The 19040-nt window shown below is 54.0% G+C and overlaps 1 protein-coding gene across 5 annotated transcripts in view; it reads right to left on the bottom strand.

Moving 5' to 3' along the window:
* The window catches only part of Sulf2 (sulfatase 2), a 103233-nt gene that overhangs the window by 21280 nt on the left and 62913 nt on the right, over nucleotides 1-19040 (bottom strand). For all 5 annotated transcript variants that reach the window (XM_023720763.1, XM_023720762.1, XM_004636051.2 and 2 more), the window contains exons 4-7: nucleotides 17744-17895; nucleotides 7108-7277; nucleotides 2699-2849; nucleotides 1421-1596 (exon numbers count right to left, since the gene is read on the bottom strand). In XM_023720763.1, the coding sequence (XP_023576531.1) occupies nucleotides 1421-1596; nucleotides 2699-2849; nucleotides 7108-7277; nucleotides 17744-17895 (649 nt within the window). The remainder of the gene's footprint in view (nucleotides 1-1420; nucleotides 1597-2698; nucleotides 2850-7107; nucleotides 7278-17743; nucleotides 17896-19040) is intronic.

Here is a 19040-nt window from a genome sequence, read left to right as displayed (position 1 = left end):
AGTGGATTAAAGCACCTGCCAACAGGCGCAGGGGCCTGGGGTTTGATGCCTGGGCCTGCTGTGCCAGCCATGCCCCCTAGAACATGCTGAGATGGCAATTGAGACTAAGTGTGGTGGCACGCGCCTGTAGTCCCAGCTCTTGGGAGGCTGTAAACAGGCAGATCACTATGAGTCCAATATAGTAGCGAGACCCTGAACACCCTGTAGACTCTGCCCTGAAAAAAAAAAAAAGAAAAAAGAAAAAGAAAAGAAAAAGGGATTGGAGGTGTAGCTCAGTTCAAAGGCAGCTCTGGTGAATCTCCAGTAGTGGCCCCCCCATAGGTGTGAGCGCACAGTGTTGCACGTGCTGCAGAGTGGAGGGGGTGCTTTGTGCTGAGGCTGCACAGTGCAAGGCCTCTGAGCCCCACACAGCAGCTGCAGCTGGCGAGTGAGGGGGCTGGAGGGAGAGGCACGAGATGCATGCTGCCAGCCCACACGGGGGCTTGGGGCCCACCTGGCCAGGCGGGAGGACAGTGGTGGCCTTTCCCAGCCAGCATGCATGTCGTGTTCTGGGGCAACAGCTTCCAGCTTTAAGCCCAACTTGCATTTGACATGGTCTCCCAAGTTTTCTATCATGCCTAGCTACAGCAATGGGCTCAGGACCAGACATGTGACTCAAACCAGAACAGTAAGCGCCACCCTCGGAGCTCTTCTTCCAGTCATGTTTGGTTTGTCTAGCTGAACAGCCAAAGGTTGGAAGCTGCTGATTTTGCTACCAGCCGAGGCTAGAGGGTGAAGCCGACTTGAGCTTCCTGACAGCACTGTACAGCGGCCGGAGTCAGGCACGCCTGAAGCCGCCTGTTCTTGTACAAGCTTCTGCCTCTGCATGAGCAGGGGAGCTGCCTATCCAAGCTCCCTTTGCCTGCTCTGGCCTTCCTTGTACCCTGGCCGGTCCACGGAAGCTGCTGCTGTGACTACTAGCTTTGCACTGCTCTTGCCTGCCCCAGACAAGCATTCTGCTGTCAGCTGTGCCAGCACAAAGGTTAGGGCCAGGAGAATGGCTGGCTGAAGGCAGTGCGCACGGGGCACGACGTGGCTCACTGTGCTGCGACCAGGAGCTGCTCAGCTGGTCTCAGGCTGACTGGCTTCTCCCACAGACACCAGAAGCAAACCCCTCCCCACCTGCTGGAAAGCCCCACCCCATCCACAGATTTCCTGGAATGCTGCTGTACCACAATCCACGTTTCATAGGTGCCAAACAGTATTCACCCAATAAAGACATTCTTGGCTTCTCCTTCCTGATTAGAAGGATCAGAATCTACCTAGGTGACATAACAGTTTTTTCAGTTGGCACTGCTGAAACTGTGTGCCACCCAGGCATGACGGGCAGCAGTTTTTAGCCCTTGAGAGCCAGTTGGGGGGGGGGGTGTGACACACTTACAGAGAGCCGGCCTCCACGTTGGGGCCCCTCACGTAGAATGGGACCCGGATGTCGAACTCATATGGCATGGACTTTCCTTTCACCAGGCCGAACTGGCCTATGTGGTAGCCGTGGTCGGCGGTGTAGACGATGTAGGTGTTGTCCAGCTCACCTGTTTCCACCAGCATGTTGTAAATCTGTAACCCAGGCCAGGAGCTAAGGCGTGGTCCATGGCCCCTGCCCACCAGTGACTCGGAGTAACAAGGGGCGTGAAGTCCCTGATTGATCCCACTCCCGCCTCAGGACACATCTCAGAAAGACCCTGAGGATCCTATTTATAACTGTACCTCCCTAACCCCCCAGGTACCTTTCATCTACTTCTAGCTTGTGGATTTGGTCTCTGCAGTACTTAAGCTCCATTTGGGCTAGGACTCTGGTCCTCTTGTTCCCTGCCCACTGTGTCCCACGTGCACTGACCCTTAATAAATGCCACTGAATGAATGAGAGAGAATGAAAGAAGCTGGGCCTGGTCTGTGCTGCCCATTGTGGTAGCTGCTAGTCCCGGGGCTACTGGGCACATGGGATGTGGCTAGTGCCACAGATGTATATGGGATGGTATCTAACGAATTCAAACCGAAGTAGCCAGGGATAAAATGCACCCTATGTATCCACACAATGGAATATGACCTGGCAACAAAAATGCATTTGAACACATGCTACACCATGGCTCGACCTTGAAAACACTAAGTGAAAACAAAACAAAAACTCTGGTGCCAAAGGCCACATAGTCTGTGAAATGTTCAAAATATGAAACCCATGGAGATAGAGCCTACTGGCTGCAGGGTGTGTGGGAGGAGGGAGAGGGGGCGCTGGAGGGTCATGGTGAAGTTGATGAGCTTTTTTTCTTTGAGGTGATGGAAATGTTCTAAAATTAATTTGGAATTTGCTGCAAAACCGAATATATTAAAACACTTAGTTGTACACTTTAGTTGGGTGACTCCAATATTCACCCAATAATGAACATAATTACTGGTATATGAAGTAGATCTCAATAAGGCTGTAAAAAATGTAAATGGCAGAAGAAAATAGTAGCTGCACACAGTGGCTGTCACATGGGGTGGCACAGATCAAGAACGAAAGGCTCATGACGGTGGTGGTTAGGCCTGGGTTGCTCCATGTCATTGCTAGGTCTAGACAGCACCTTGGCCTTCCTCTCTCCCTTCCTCCAGCTGACAGCCTTCTGGAATAAGCAGGGGGACCCATCACTGGTGGCTGGGCTCCGCCCAGGAGGGGACCTACCGTCTCCATGGAGTCGTCCACGGACAGGAGGGTCTGGAGGCGCTTCCGCTGCAGCATGTTGGTGAACTCCATGTGGATGGGCTTCATGGGCCCCGTGTAGCGCATGATCCAATGCTTGTCCAAGTTGGGCGCGTAGTTGTAGCTCGGTGTGCTGGTGGCAGACACAGTGAGTGAGTGGACCTTGGATGACCAAAGGGCGCTTGGTCTACCCAGAGATGAGGGACATCATGTGTCAGGGGCTCTGCTAAACACTGTCTCAGCACTTCACAAGGTGTCAAGAGCCACCGGGAGGTGGAATACTGAATGTCCTTGAACCACAAAGTGAGAAAAGCAGTCCCTTTGCTTCCCTCAGGCTAAACCTCAGCTTGGTGCTAGTTTTCCTTCACTTTCTGGAGTTTGTCTGCCTCCTTTTTTTTTTTTCAGTACTGGATATTGAACTTAGGACCTTGCACTTGTCAGGCAAGTACTTATTGTACTGAGCTATCTTCCCAGCCCTGTACACCCCTTCATAAAGTTCAGTGCCCCTAGCAGGCCAGCCTGCTCTAATTTCCCAGAACTGCTGTGTGTGTGTGTGTGTGTGTGTGTGTGTGTGTGTGTGTGCGCGCGCCTCAGCCACTCTGGGTGACTAGTGGCAGGTACCCTGGGTAAGGGGTCTACAAAACATCCTCTGTAATGCATTTTGGTTTCAAAAGGTAGGAAATGGATTTAAAGATCAAGTACATTGTATTTGTGCATATGTGGCTCCAATTCTGAGGCTAGCGCCCTGATGTCCACAGCAGGGCTATGTCACATTCTGTGTCACTGTCCCTCTTCCACCTGTTTAGATCTCCCAGTTTCTAGAGCTTGTCAGGAGTCTGGGACCAGTTCAGGAAAGAGAGCCTTGGGCCCTGGGCTTCCTGCTTTGTGGCAGCTGCGATGCTGAATGACAAAGGACACATACATGGAGACGTGGGGCTGAGCAGCCACACATATGCAGCCACACATGTGGGTGCAGCAAAAGGCTCTATGTCCACCATCTCATTTACCACAGCAGTCTGATGAGGTGGCACTACTCTCTCTCCAGGAGGAGGAGGGAGGGAATTGGGTTGCCACAGCTGCCAATGGCTGTCACCCCTGTGCTGGCACCAATGCCACCTGCTCAGGGCCAGGCTGGGGCCCCTCACACCAGGGAGTTGGGCTACGCTGGCCGAGAGGCTCCTGCTGGAGGCCTAAGCAGCAGGAACACAAAGGTGAGCTCGGCTCTGGCCTCTCTGTGGGCTCTGGTAATGCCTTCTTCCATCCCAACCTAAGAGCACCTCCATGGCCTCTGGTCATGCAAACCTGGGGATTGGAGGTACGGAAACCCCACCCCATGCAGGGTTTCAAGGTATGCTGCACCACTGCTAGGAGAAATAGCACTTCAACCCCAGCGATGAGAGTCCGATGAGGCTCAAGGGCCAGTGTCCCCTCACATCCCACCCCTGCCCCAGTCCATTCTGCAAATGAAGCTTCAGCCCAGAGTGAAGACAAAGGGCTTTTCAGAGCAGGTATCAAGGGGCTACAGGAGGGAGGGAGGGAAGCGGGCCGGGCCGTGTGAGTGCAGGGCCAACTCCTTCCCCTCGCACCAGCCACATCAGGATCTTAGTCCCTCGCCAGCCAATGTCACAATGCTCTTGGGCAGACATGGTGACGCTGCAGCTTGCAGCAGCCTGACAGGAGTCCATTGCTATGTGAAGCTGGAGCAAGTGGCAGCCTGTAGACTCCTTCTGGACTTCTTGGCTAATCTGCAGCCGCCTGCTGCTAAATCCTCCCTGGCCCATGTTTCCTTTGATTATGGAGGGCTGCTCTCCCCTGCGTCCAGCTCAGGGCCTGACCTGTGTGTCGAACATTCTCCGGAACAAGGCCTCCTCCCCGCTGGAGACCAGAAGAGATGCTGCTGGGTGGGGTCGGCAGGGCCAGTGAGCCTTGTGGTTTGTCAAAGCTGTTCCCCAGGCTCCAGGGGGCTGTGACTCTTAGCCGTCAGGCTGGGGCTGCCTGCAGAGCAGGGCCACAGCATAGAAGTCACTGCGCAGTGATTGCTGCAGTCTTTTCTGCAAGGGATCCCTTAGCCACGCTGTGGGGGCCCACACAGCCGGCTGGTTGCCTGCATCTCACAGGGCTGCCGCGTGGTCCCTCTCTGTGCCTGCTGAGCAACTGTGTGAAGCTCATCATAGCCCTGGGTGTGAAAGGTGTGAACAGCAGCCCCAAATCCGCCTGCAACACAGCCCAAGAGGGGAAAGGGGATGTCCTGCACTCACTGGAAGACCTCTGAAGGGAGCACCGAGGGCTGATGGGGCGTCTGCACGCATAGCTGTATCTGTGTGTGTCTGTTTAACCTGTCTGTGTATCTCTGTGCCTATCGGTGTGTTTGCAGGCCTGTGCTTCCTGGTGTGTCTGTGTAACTGTATTTGTTTTTGTGCACCCATGGGTCTGTGTGGATGTGCTGGTATGTGTGTATGGGGTGTGTGTGTGTGTGTGTGTGGCTTGCTGTTTTTGTGTCTGGTGCTGTTTCTGTGGTCTGTATCCACACTTGAGTGTCTGCACGTGTGTGGCATGCAGGGAAGGGTGAGCGGGTTGGGGCAAGGTGGCAGCAACAGCTGCTGCCACAGCTGTCAGCTGGGAGAAGGGACAGGGCAGTGGTGCTGGGGACAAGAGTGATCTGTGCTGTCCTGTGTGCTCTGTCCCCTCCTCAGCCCTTCTCGACTGAATGAGATGTCATGATGAAATACCAGGGCTGCAGAATTTTCTTTTAGTTTTGTTCTGCATGTCCTAATAACCCAGGGACAAAAGGGCCTTCCAAACTCTCTCCCAGTGAGGCAAATAGGATTCTCCGAGTGAGCAGTAGAGGGCGCTACTCATTTCCAATTTCTGAAATTTTCATTTCAAAGAAAGAGTCAATGAGCAGACGTCAAAGGGCCTCATCAGACAACTGGGGGGGGGGTACTGGGGTGCGGCCAAGCCCCCTTCTGTAGGAGCTGCAGTGCCTTTGTCTCTGGGACGGGTGGCATGGACCCCAGGGCTGGGGGTGGGAAGGGAGCCTGGGGGCTCCATCCCAGGGTGGAGGAGAGCCAGGCTTTCGGCTGTGCGGAGGTGACACTGCCCGCTTGGGGCTGGAGGTGGCGCTGTGGCCCTAGAAACCCACTGATAACCTGCACTTGCCTCCCCTGAGGACCTGGGGTGGAAGGCAACACCCAAGCGCTAGCCTCTCAGAGCCACTTGGGTGGGCGCTGTCAGAAAGTAATTACAGTGAGGGGGCGAGGGGGGCAATGCATTCTGATCTCAACGAAAATTAAACACCCTGAATATTCAGCAGATTCTAAATTGCCCTGTCCTTGTCACCCTGGAATGTCACCGCAAGGACTGCTGGGTATCACAGCTAAGTGGGCAGTGGTTTGTGGTAGTAAAAAGCCAGAATATTTTCCAGAAAGATACACCAAGCCAGCTGGAGGGAGGCAGTCTAGAGGGTTGGGCAGAGACGGGACACATGTGCAGGGACTGGATTGGAATCCTAGCTCTGCCGTTGAGCAGCTGGGAGACCTCAGGTACTCGTTACCTCACCTCTCTGTGCCTCGGTTTCCTCATCTGCAAATGGGAATGCCATATGTGCTAGGCGGCTTTAAAGATGACCCTAATGCTCCCCACTGCCTATCACAGCCCTACACAGACTGTTGTGTGACCAATGGAATGTGGCAGTGTGATGGTGTCACTCTGAGATCAGGTTATGAGGTGGCAGCTTCCACGCTGGCCTCTCTTTCTCTGATTGTCTTCCCTGGAGAAAGCTATCACATTGTTCGGACACTCATGCAGCCCTGGAGAGGCTACATGCATGGCACAAACCAGCGAGGAGGGCGAACGAGCCCCGGGCAAGGCTCAGGGTCAGCAGCCCCAGCTGCCACCTTGACTCAGCCTAAACCTCAGACCGTGAGCCAGGACCTCAGTCAGGGCAGTGACTTCCAAATGCTGCTGCTACACGCAGCTAAACTTCTGGGTCCTCGGTTAGGTGGCAATGGATAGCTGACACACCAAGCGCCCCTGTGAGCGTGAAGGGACCCGATGCCGTGTGCTGAACGTAGCACAGAGCCCGCACGGTTGGCAGCGGGCAGAGCTCAGGCCCCTTCTCCAAAGAATGTTCTTGCATGTAGCGAAGCAAACCACAGGCTCATAAATTACGCTCTGCACTGCAGTGCTGTCCACAGCACATGGTGGGAAGACTGGGGTCCCAAGTTCAGAGCTCTTCCCCCAGCTCTGGTCTGTACCCAGGCTGCCTGGATTTGGGGTGTCTACCCAGGAGGACTAGAGGGGAGGCACGGCCACATCATCTGCTGTCCCTAGAGGCTGACTCTCCCACCTCCGAGCTACCAGTGGTTCTGCCAGGCAGGGCTGAGGCTTACATGTGCTGGGATGCATTGGGGAAGAGGCGTGAGTACTGGGGGGCGGAGTCCTCAGGGCCGTGGGGGGCTGCGTGGCTGATGACCATCAGGACCGGCCGGTGCGGGTACATCTTCTTGGATGTGCGGAAGAAGCTCACGCTGTCGTTGGTGATGAGGTCTGTGAGGTAATCCTAGCGGGAGGCAGAGGGGGGTGGTGAGCCGTGTATCCACACTGGGTGCCCGCATGTGCCACGTATTGGCTGGGTCACAGCCAAGGGTAAGTCATTAAGTAACACATACAGAATGGTGCGAAGTTCAGAGGAAGAAACAGCAGAGCAGGGGCTAGGGCACCCTTGGGGGAAGTGCCACCTGTTACCCCTTCACTACAGACATTAAAAGAGTAATAGCTAGGGCTGGGGAGGTAGCTGTGTGGCATAAGCACCTACCTGGCCAGTGCAAGGTCCTAAGTTCGATCCCCAGTACAAAAAAAAAAAAAAAGCTAGCACCACTGAGTGCTTATGTTGTACTACGCTATTTCTTAGCTCATTTAATTTTCTTTTTTTTGGTCAGTTGATAATTTTAATAAACTCATAATTCTACAGCTCAAAGCTGTGTTATTTTCTCGCATCACTTGCAATAAAACAATAACAATAATAATCATTTAATTTTCACATCCCCACAGAAACCTGATGTGATGACCGTTCCTATGTTTCAAATAGGAAATTAAGGCACAGAGAAGTTGAGCACATGATCCAACGTCACACAGCTGGTAGGTGTTGGAGTCAGGACTCCCAGACTCCTGGGTCCTCAAGGCTCTGGGGGGACCATACTGCAGGGTGGGGACATCCCTGCATGTGACTGAAGAACCAGGATTACTACAAGATGTGATGAATCAAGAAAATAAGATCAGGAAATGTGACATCTGAGAGTACCTGGGGGATGGGGTAGGGTACATAATTTAGCTGGGACAGCCAGGTGGGCCTGACTGCGAAGGTGGCAGCTGAGACCTGAATGAGGAGCAGAAACTGGATACAGAAAGAGCTGTGCTCCTGGACTTGAGGCCCAGCCCCTGCCAGAGCCTCTGGGGGCTTTGCCGACACCAGGCCAGGTTCTGTAGGTCTGTGGTTTGCCCCAAGTGGCAGACTTTCTAAAAGTTCCCAGTGGCCAGGCTGGAGAATCACAGATCCCAAGGGAGAGTTCTGGGCAGAGGGAATAGCAAATGCAAGGGCTCTGTGGCAGAGCGCTGTCCTGTATCCTAGGAACAGAGAAGACGGCAGGGGGGCGGCTGGCTCCTCAGAGGGTGATGATGATAGCAGGTAAACCACGGAGGACACAAGAAGCAGTGCGCGCGCGCGCGCACACACACACACACACACACACACACACAGCAAAGAAGGGCACACAGTAACCCCTCAGAAAACTGAGGAACCAGCCTATACAGCAGGAGGACAGAACAGAAAGAAACCAGCCAGAAACTGAGGGCTTTAAAAGCTCAGCTAAGAGGTTAACGTGTGCATTAACCCTTTTAAAACTTAGCAAATCTTTAGCTGCTGATTCTTCCTGATGGTTTTGAGTTCTTACAACTTATTCTGTTACCAAGAAGCATCTGCCCCAAAGTATCACTTTCAAAGGAGAGATTATTTATAGAGAAAAGTGGAGGGGCGTCAGCTTCCACCCTGATGGCAGGGTATGCAGCTCAAGTGTCCTCTGTAAGCATGGGGGTGACCACTGGCTGGCACGCATACCACAGCAGCAGAGGGGGACAGGTGACTGACAGGACTGCTGTGGCACCACGCACGCTGAGCAGACACACTGCAGCAGGTCTGTGGTTACTGGTGTGGAAAATTGTGCAAGATACATTGTACAGGAGAGGCCACGTGACCGGGCAGAAGTGTGGAAGCAGAGCAGACAGGAGAAGCCAAACCCTTGACCTAGAAGCTCTGAATGCCAAGGAAAACCTTAGAAGGCTGGCTGCCAAGTGCTGATGGGCGACTGGGAGAGAGGGGCAGGACATCATCTGCTACTTTCTATACTTCAATTGTTTTTAATGGAGTACTCTTAAAAATGGTAAGAAAATGTGTCAGAAGAGGGCTTTGTTGAATCTATTCTACAGAATATTTTATGAATCAGAGTTGCTGCTATAGTCTTTTTTTATAGTCATAGTTTTAATTTTTGAGACAGCTACATAGCTCAGGCTGGTCTCGAACTCACAGTGATCCTCCTGCTTCAGCCTCCTGAGTGCTGGGATTATTGGGGTGCACCATCATACCCTGCTAGACATGTTCTTAAAGTGACAAAAGGAGCCACCAGCTGAAACTGGCTGCCGCCAGCCAGTGGCACGGGTGGAAAGAGGGCTGCTGCTTTTCACAATCAGGCCGCTACAACCACAGCTGGGGTCTAGAGCTCAGAAACTTTTCGTTTTTTTTTTTTTTTTTTTTAATTTTTTATTTATTTATTTGAGAGAGAGAGAGAGAGAGAGAGAGAGAGAGAGAGAGAGTGTGTGTGGTGTGTGTGTGTGTGGCCAGCTCAGCCCACCAGGGGGCGGGGCTGGCTGGCATGTGGTGCTGGGGGATCGAACCGCGGTCCCTGATGCTTTGCTAAGCCTGTTCCAAGTAGGTGCTTCAGACCACTGAGCCATCTCTCCAGCCCTCGTTTGTTGTTTGTTTTTTGTTTTTTGTTTTTTTGGCTGAACCAGGGATTAAACTCAGGCCCTTGCACTTGCCAGGGAAGTGCTTATTCCACTGAGCCATCTCTCCGACCCCCTGCTCAGAAACTTTTCGATGGTGGTCAGTCAACATGTCCAATCATCCAACATGTCCATGGCTCTCCCTTCCCACGGCAAAGCATAATGGTGGGCATGTACAGTAGTGAAGAACAATAGACCAGAGCCACACAGATCAACATGGGCCTTGTGGCTTCATTTGACGATGGCTAATGTCACAACATGGACAAGCCTGAAGTCATATTGGGTGATACTGACTGTGGATACAGCTCACTTATATAAAAGTGGAAGAACATCTGAGATACCTGCCGCTGACATATAGCATAAGCACCAAGCTCAGGGTCCTGGTCACCTCTGGGAGAGGTGGCAGGAGGAGAGAGGAGAGGAAAGCTGGGAAGGGAAGCCTGGGCTCCTGTGGCTCTGACATCCTCGGACCCGCACTGGATTTCTGCACCTGCCTCTTAGGCAGGCTGAGGGTTTCAAGTGCTAATAGCTGTTAAGCTGTTAGCCACAGTGCCCTGCACAGCCAGCTCTTGATAAGATTAAGCCTGTAATTATGACCAGCCCGGCGCTGGGCAGGTTTTCTGCAAGGCTAAGAGGTGCTCATCCTTATCAGGCCTGCTCAGAGGCCCCTCCTTTCTCAGTCTCCCCTCAATCTGCAATGACATCAACGTGTCCCTCCTTCCTCCCTGTGGGCTGGGTGGGGACCCTGGGGCGGCCATTGAGAACCAGCCATCCCTCTGGCTTCATTCGGGGAACAGAGTAAAGGACTAGGGGGTCTGAGCCATGGTGGTGGGGACACCACAGCCCTGTCTGGAGGGGTCGAGCCAGGCTGCTGACAGCAGCTCCTTGTCTCTTTTGGCTTCCAGTTTGGGTGCGTGGGAGAAGGGTACAGAATGAAAGGAGTGGGCACAAGAGAAAGAAAGTGGGCAAGGGTGGGCAGAGTGTGTGTGTGTGTGTAGTGCAGATCTAGACCAGCTGGGCTTGGGGTGCTTGAGTGGGCCATGGGGGAAGACTTGGAGATTCAGAATTGGGGTCATAGGCAAGATATCATGTCTGCATCTTGTACTATGAATAACTACTATGAAGACAACAATATGCAATGTATTAATTATTGTAGCTGTCCTACTAACCTGTTTTGAAATTGTCTCATTGCTCTTTCTCAATAAAATTAATTTAAAAAATAAATTCTAGAGAGAAAAAAAACAGAATTGAGGTCAATCAGGTGAGTAGGTGGGGGGGCCTCACTGGCCATATTGCCCTTGGGGAGGTTGCCCCCCCATATACCCTGCTGGGGCCAGCTGCTCCCCCATACCCAGGGCAGGACACCGCCTGAGCAGGCCCAGACTTTGCTTGGCACACTTCTGGCATGCCTGTGCAGGTGGGCCGGATGCCAGGGCTTGGAAGTGACAGCTGGAGTGAGCCGGGGTGGCGTGGACAGCTTCTCTGAGGCCTTCCTGGGTGCACCCCCAGTTGCTACCACTCAACGCATCTTCTGGGAGGAGACTGCTAGCTAAAAACGTGCTCCCAAGCAAGCGCCGGGCTGTGGTTTTGCTTGCAAAGTGCAGGCGGGGTGGGCATGAAAGTAGGGCCATGGATGACACCACTCTCGGCTCAGCACTCAGTGTGGTACTCCTCAGTCTCTGCCACATGGGTCGGTTCCCCACCCCCGCCACCTCTGTCTCTTAACTGCTGCAGAGGTGGCGGATGCCCTCACTGAGCACGTGTGAGCGGTGCCCTGCAGGGCGGGGCTGCAGTGGTGGATCCTGTCCTGCAGTGCTGTGGGGCCTGGAGGTCCTGGCTCTGCAGATGGATCACTCTGGCCGCTGGGGAAAGTGCGTACAGATGAGGGGCACCAGGGAGCCCAGTGGAGCCCTGCTAAGGTCCTTGCCCCCAAGAAGCCGGAGTCTCCTTGTTTCCAGGCCACCTTTCTGCTTGGGGAGCCCCACATAGGTCCCCTGGGTCACAGTAAGCCTGGGCCCAGGTTCCCAGGGCTTTGCTGGCCTGCCCTGGTGGGAGGGTGCAGCTGGGGAGGGGTGGCCTCACTGGAGCAGTTTTGTACCTCGGCAAGTCAGTTGCTTAAGTCAGCCTTGAGTAAAGGCTTTCCTTGTCCTGAGCCTCAGCTTCCTCAGGCAGAGATTTTTCAAATTTTCATTGCAAATCACAGTGCATGCCCCTCAGCTCTGGACTTCCCTGGCAGTTTGTTTACCAAGAGATTTGCTTCCCTTAGAGGAGCCCTGGGCCTTCATGTGGGTGGTTCTGCCGTCAGACTAGCCGCATTCGTCCCGCTTTACCACTTGCTGGCTGCGGGTGCTCCAGGCCTGACAGAGGCTCAGACTCTGTAGCTAGCAAAATGTGTCTGATGAACTGTCCTGTCTTCACATGGTGGGGTATGCGCCAGAGAGCACAGCACTTAGTAAAGCTGGCACCCCAAAACCTGTCCCAAGCAGAAGCCCAGCTGATCATACGGCAGCTTTGAGGGGTAGACGTTGTACCCATCCTACAGATGGGAAATGGAGGCCACAGATTAAGCTACGCACACACAGCTAGCGCCAAGGCCTTTGTATTGGGGGGAGGGGTCCTTGTCTATCTTTTTATTCCCAACAACAAAAAAACTACTAGCAAGAGGCCGCATATGGCAGTTTCGAGCAGGCATCAATCACACTTTCCTGTAAGTGCAGTCGGGAGGTACTGAGGCAATGCCAGCCGGCAGCACCAGAGTAGTGAGGGGAAAGGGCTTGGTCGAGTCTGGGCTCTGGGACAGTGTTATGCCAACGCTCAAGTTTCATTTCGTGTGTTTTCATGTGCCACAGAAATTATTTTTTTAATGGAGCTGGGGCTATAGCTCAGTGGCTCACTGCCTGGTAAGCACAAGGGTGTGAGTTCAATTCTTGGTACAAAAAGAAATTTATTGTGGTTAAAGAAAAAATGCGATCCGCTCTGAGCACAGTTCTAAGTGTCTAGAGCGCAGCACTGTTCCTGGAGTATGGTGCTGTTCACGGAGCCCCCTCTTGGCATCACTAGAGTGGTCCCCCCAGAACGCCCCCACAACCCAGGACTCCCCATCCTTCCCCTCCCTAGTGGCTGCCTTTCTTTATGCTTCTGCGCATTTCATGACTTTAGATTCCCGAGTTGGGGGGAGCTGGATGGGGGTACACTCCTGTGTCATCCTACCACTAATGAGGACATGGGATACCTTGACTCAAAAAAACCCAAAGGGGAGGGGACCTGTCCTTCTGTGTTTTTAACACAGTATTCCATCAGCACACTGTCCTCAGGGTCCATCAGCGTTTCTGTATATGATACGAGTGATCTCTCTCACCCTTGCTTGGTGGCGGGGTGGGGGGTTGAAACAAGTTCTCTCTATGCAGTTCAGGCTGTTCTTGAACTTACTATGTAGCCCAGGCTGGTCTCAAACTCTCAGGGATCCTCCTGCCTCAGCCTCCTGAGTACTGGGATTATAGGTGTGGACTGTTGTGCTTGGTAGTACCGACCTCTTATGAAAGGTAGAATAATATTCCACTGTTTGAATATACTACGTGAAAATTACAGTTCATTTTTAACTTTCACTTTTTAAAAACTAACAAAGTATGAGAATCATTCTTTGGGCCGAGGTGTGTGGCTGGGGGGGCATTAATGCCTGTCTCTCCAGAGTGGGCGAGGGTTCCTGGGGCTGGGCTGGTGCCTTCATGAACAGGTCTTAATGAGGGGAGCTTGGCTTTCCGGGGTTGCACGCCTCTGCTGCCTTGGGAGGGGATCCTTCCACACTTGCTAGCTCCTCCTCCCAGCTGAGAGGCCACCAGGGGGACCGCGGTGCACGCCAGTGCCAAGCTGTTGGACCATCCAGACAGAATCATGAGCCAAACAGCTCTCTTCCTTATCAAGTCTCCAGCCTCAGATGTCCCACAGATGGACTGGGACACCAAGCACAGGCCTTAAGCCTGGGCTCCCAGCCCCAGCTCACTGCTGTTGCCTCTGTCTGCCAAGCTGTCCCTCCTCCCCCCATGTCCTTGTCACCATGCCTCTGCTTCCAGGTCCCTGGTAGCTGGGAGCCCAGGAATTCTGACGCCCCATCTCAGGGACTCTTCCCATTCACAGGGCGTGACGGGTGGCAGGAAGCAGGCAAAGAGCAGAGGTTCTAGCTTCAGCCCCATGGGCCCCAAGGAACCCTGGATACGCTGATTCCCAGGCTGCACGGAGCCTAGCTTGAGAGGAGGGAGCAATCTGCAGGATATTTAGAGACTTTGCCGGCATGGAGGCTGGGAAAAGGCAGACAGTGAGTTCAAGCCCTAGGAGACTGTAATTTCTGTTCCCAAGGTGTCCGACACGGCTGTTCAATTCCCTCACCAGGTCTTTGCAATTAATTGCCTCGGATGTAATGGAGGCTGATTACGTGCTGAACAAGGCCCAGGGGGGTAGGAGGGGGTACTGCACGGGAGGTGCGTGGTTTCTGTCCCCCGGGCCTAGACTCCTGGATGTGCACACAAGTAGAAGACATCAGCCCGTTCTGCTGTCAAGGCAAGAGCGCTTCTGAATGTGCCGTGCCTCGAGAAAGGGAAACGGATAGCTTCTATGGCTGCTGTGCCAGCGTCAACTCCTTTTAGGTGTGCGTCCTGGGGGTGGGCTTAGGAGCACGCATGCTGATTGGCCCAGGGAAAGACACGTGACGGTTCCGAGCCAATGAGAAGCAAGAGATTTGCTGGGGATCCTGGGAATGGCCCCAAGCTTGAAGCCGCCTAGGATGCCAGAGACTGTCAGGGTGACCATACTGCTACCAAGACGCGAGGAACAGTTAGGGTGTAAATGTGGCGAGGAGACCAAGAACATAGAGCAGAGAGGAGAAATGGCTTCAGAGCCGCTGGGTCCAACCATGCCTGATCCCATTCCCACTGGATTTTCTGTTCAGCAGGCTAGTATATTTTCTCTGCAGGCAAACCACTTCGACTTGAATTCCTGTTTACAAACAACTGAAAGAAGCCAGTCAAGAAAGGATGAGCCTGCGGGCCGGGGAGATAGCTTGGCAGTCTAAGTGTCTGCCTGGCGAGAGTGCAAGGACCCAGGTTTGATCCCTGGCACCAAAGCCGGGCGTGGTGGCGCATGTCCGCAATCCCAGGGGAGGCCAAGACAGAAGGATCACTACGAGTCTGAGCTGCATAGTGAGAGTCTGTACCAAATAAACAAATAAACAAATGATTAAAAAAAAAAAAGATGAATCTGGAACTAGGGCAGGCCGAGAGGAGTTCATGGGAGAGAAGTCGAGTGCACTGTGATTAAAGACAGGCGCTAGTGAGGGCGCAACACCTGGCAAGGCTGGTCGGTTTGACGTGGCCCACTCTTGGGCTGACAGAAGAGGTGACAGGGCTGGGGTGTGTGTGTGTGTGTGTGTGTGTGTGTGTGTGTGTGTGTGTGTACATTACTCAGGTGCTCTGATGGTAACACATGTGCTTCATAGTGTGTAACACACCTTGCGGGGCATGTGCCCCGCAAGGACGCTGAGTGGGTCTGTTTTTGTTACCCCTGAGAAGCTGGCATCCAGCAAGTGGCTGGTACCCAGGAAGCTTTGGATAAGTATTTGCGGGAGGGGTTGAGTAATGTCATCACACTCGATTACCACACCACATGCTGCACTCACCACAGATGGTGCCATGAAGATTGGAAGTGCTTCACATAAAACATGGCACGGCGCCTGGCACATAGTAGGTGCTCAAGAGACAGAAGTTCACGCTGCAAGCAGAGCCCACTGCAGCTCTCCGGAGCGAGTGCTGCACCCAAGCACCAAGGAGACACCCAATGTGTCAGACTCGGGGCCCTAAACCTCCTGTGCTGACTCCACGTGAGACGCCACGGCACAGTTCCTGGCAGTGGAGGCACGAGGGCAGCGTGGTGCACCTCAGGGACTGTAGCTCTTAGTCAGGTCTGACTCACATAGGAGCTTACAAAGGGCTGAATCAGTTGCCAGTATTTGCAAACCTGGACATTTCAGAGGTAAAAAGTGTGAAAATCTGTGGTTTCAAGGAAAAATCCACACGCATGGCTGTCCCGGCCCACATCTCCATGGGGCCCTGCCTGCCAGTTCCATTCCTACAGCCCCCACTGCTTCCGCCTGCTCGCTTGCTCCCAGCCTGCTGGCCTGCTGTCCTGCTGCACAGCTGCCCATCCCTGGGCCCTGGGGTGCAGTTCAGGACTTGCCACCATATCTCAGCTAATCCTGGGCTGTCAAAGTGAGCCAGGCCCTTGGCTGATGGCAGTGCGGATGGGGACAGAGGGGGAGGGTGAGAGTTAACAGGCTGGACAGTGGTGTGCATGCCCACGTGGAGGCCGGACGCAGATGGGGAAGGCAGAGTCGACCATTTTCACCATGCTGCATACATTCTAGACATGGGGAGTATGGACGACAGCCTCTCCTCTTCCTCCTCACCACCATCCTCATCTGTGCCACGGGTCCACAGACTGCCCCTGGGCCAAGTCAGGCCCGCTGCTTGTTTCTATAAACGGTGCCACTGGCACACAATGCTGTGTGGGCTGTGTGATGTCCCCCAAAGCCCTGTGTTGAAAGCTTGGTCTCCACCTGTGGCGCTGTCCGGAGTGGTGGGACCTCTGGGGGGGTGGGGACTTGGCCTTAGGGGGTCCTGGGACCCTGGCCCCTTCTGTTTTACTGTGAGGTGGCAAAGAGTCCTCTTACCATGAGGTCTTGGGAAGCCACAGGTCCAAACAACCACGGCTAGAAACCCCTTCCTGTGTGAGACTGGTAGTCTCAGGGGCTGTGTCCATGACAGAGCTAACGTGCTATTGCTGTTCCTACTGTCATGGCTGCTTCTGCACTCTGGTGGCAGAAATGGGAGGCTGCCACAGAGATTGCCTGATGTGTACAGCCCAAAACATTCAGAGTCTGTTCCTGCCCTGAGCTAAGCTGCTCTGTGTGGAGTATTTGTCACTTGCAAGGTGATATTTCTTGTGTTCTGCATGGCTCCACACACCTGGGCCTCAAGCGCCATTGTGACAAAACTACAACTTGGCATCACCACCCCACAGCAAGGTGGCTCTGATGACACCACCACTGCAGATGAGGAATCTGGAGCCAGGGGAACTCTGAGCATTTGGACTGGAAGCAGGTGTCGGCTCAGCCACCGACTGTCCAGTGCAGCCCCACAACTCATGTCAGGGAGATCAGAGAGACAGGTACTCAAGCCATGTGCAGAGATGTGCACAGCAACTTAAGTTGAGATGGACTCAAATTGGAGATAACCCAAGTGTCCATCAGTTGTTGGAAGAACAAACTCTTTCAGTGGAACAGAGGCGGACGGGACACCGGGGTGTGGTAGGGTGGGGTTGTGCTGCTGTAGGGGTGAATCCCAGCCCAGCACTGAGCAGGGGCAGCCTGGTGGGAAAGAACACAGCCTCTAGATCGGGCAGACACCCCATGTACTGGCTTCCGAGTGGGAGTTAGGATGGAAAGGGGCCTGGGCTGCTCCCTGCCTTGAGTGCGGAATGCCACGAAGGTCCCTGCAGTGGCCTACGCAAGAGCCACGCCTGTCACCTTCTGCCAGCTGAATTTCGACTGGAGACGAAACTGACCCGGAGGGAGGCGGCTCCGCGGATGCCCAGGCAGCTCTGCATGCTGCTGCACACAGCAGGCGCCTGACGCTGGACAGAGAGGGACCCAGGGTGCCTAGAGATGGGCGCTGGCCTGTGTCCAGCGGCAACTCACAGTAGCCCTACACCGGAAGCACCCACCACCCCGGTAGCAGTAGAACCAGCAGATAGTGCGCTGTGGCCTGAGAGCAGGATGCCACGCTGCCCAGGGCAACGCCAGACGGCGGAGCAGGGTCAGACAGCCTCTGAGTCGAGTGTGACAGCGCAGGCTCCAGGTCACGTGCTTCAGTGCGTGCCGGCCCCGCCCCGCCAGGCCACACCCCTCCCACGCCCACACCTTACCTTGGCGTAGTCGAAGCCATGCTTCTCCTTCACCCCATTGCGACACAGCGTATAGTTGTAAAAGCGGGAGTTTTTAAGGAGTCCGACCCACTCCTTCCAGCCCGGCGGCACGTAGGAGCCGTTGTACTCGTTGAGGTACTTCCCGAAGAAAGCTGGAGAGGCAAGGTCAGAGGCTGCGTGAGAGGGCAGCAAAGCCCCTAGGCGGCGCGTACGGAGGTGTGCGCACCCTCAGCCCCGCCGTGTGTGGCCAGCAGAGCCCAGGAACTCTTGACACTCTTTAAACTTGTTCTGCTTTGGTGGCACATGGGATTGAATCCAGGGCCCTTTCATGGAGCTACATCCCCAGCCTTATTGTTCTTTTTTTTCCCCCAGAACCGGGGATTGAACTCAGATCCTTGAGTTTGCCAGTCAAGCGCTTATCCTACTGAGCCATCTCCTCGGCCTTATTGTTCATTTTGAGACAGGTTCTCACTAAAGTTGGCAGACTGGGATCAAACTTGCAATCCTCCTGCCTCAGCCTCCCACAGCGCTGGGCCACAGGTGTGTAGCACCGTGCGTGGCCTGAGTGGAAACGTTTGATTCTGTGAAGTCTGGAATCACTGCAACGACAGTTTCCGTGGGTGACGCCGTTGCAGTCTGAGGATGCTCTGATTTATGGCCTGTGTTTAACACTGAAAGCAAAACCTGAGCTTCATTTACAGATTGATGACAAGAGTATAACTGCTTCCCATTCAAGTTTAGGGATGCTTCGAATTCTGCATGCTGCAGTGACCAGATGGCTAACCGAAAATGGACAACTCTAAGCGTTGTGTGGTAGCAGGGCCTCTCCCACGCGGCTGATGGGGGTGTGCCCAGGGGTCCAGCTTGGGGGAGCACTTTTTGGCGGCGTCTGCTACACCGGGACACGTGACTTCTGATCCAGCAACGTGGAAAGAAGAGCCTCTGCATGTCCACCAAGGGTCAGGCACAGAGCAGGCTCCGGGAGCGCATTCTAACCACCCAGAACCAGAAACGAAGCATACACTCCGGGAAGCGGAGGAAGCAAAGCATTTTCACATAACGGAAAACTATAGAGATTCGGGAAAGAGGCAGAGCTGCCTCTGAGAGCGCAGGTGCATCTCCGTGCACCTGATGCACGCCAGCCTGCAGTGCACATAGCATGAGCTCATTCACCAAGCGGAGACCCTGGGCCGGGCAGCAAGACGGTTGCTAGGGCTGGTGAGATGGCTCAGTGGTCTAAAGCATCTACTTAGAACAAGCTTAACAAAGTACAGGGACCGCGGTTCAATCCCCCAGC

Source organism: Octodon degus, unplaced genomic scaffold, assembly GCF_000260255.1.
Source record: "Octodon degus isolate 3935 unplaced genomic scaffold, OctDeg1.0 scaffold00077, whole genome shotgun sequence".
In the NCBI taxonomy this organism is placed as follows: Eukaryota; Metazoa; Chordata; class Mammalia; order Rodentia; family Octodontidae; genus Octodon; species Octodon degus.
Note: the sequence above shows the minus strand (reverse complement) of the source record. Positions and strands in the feature narration are given on the sequence as shown.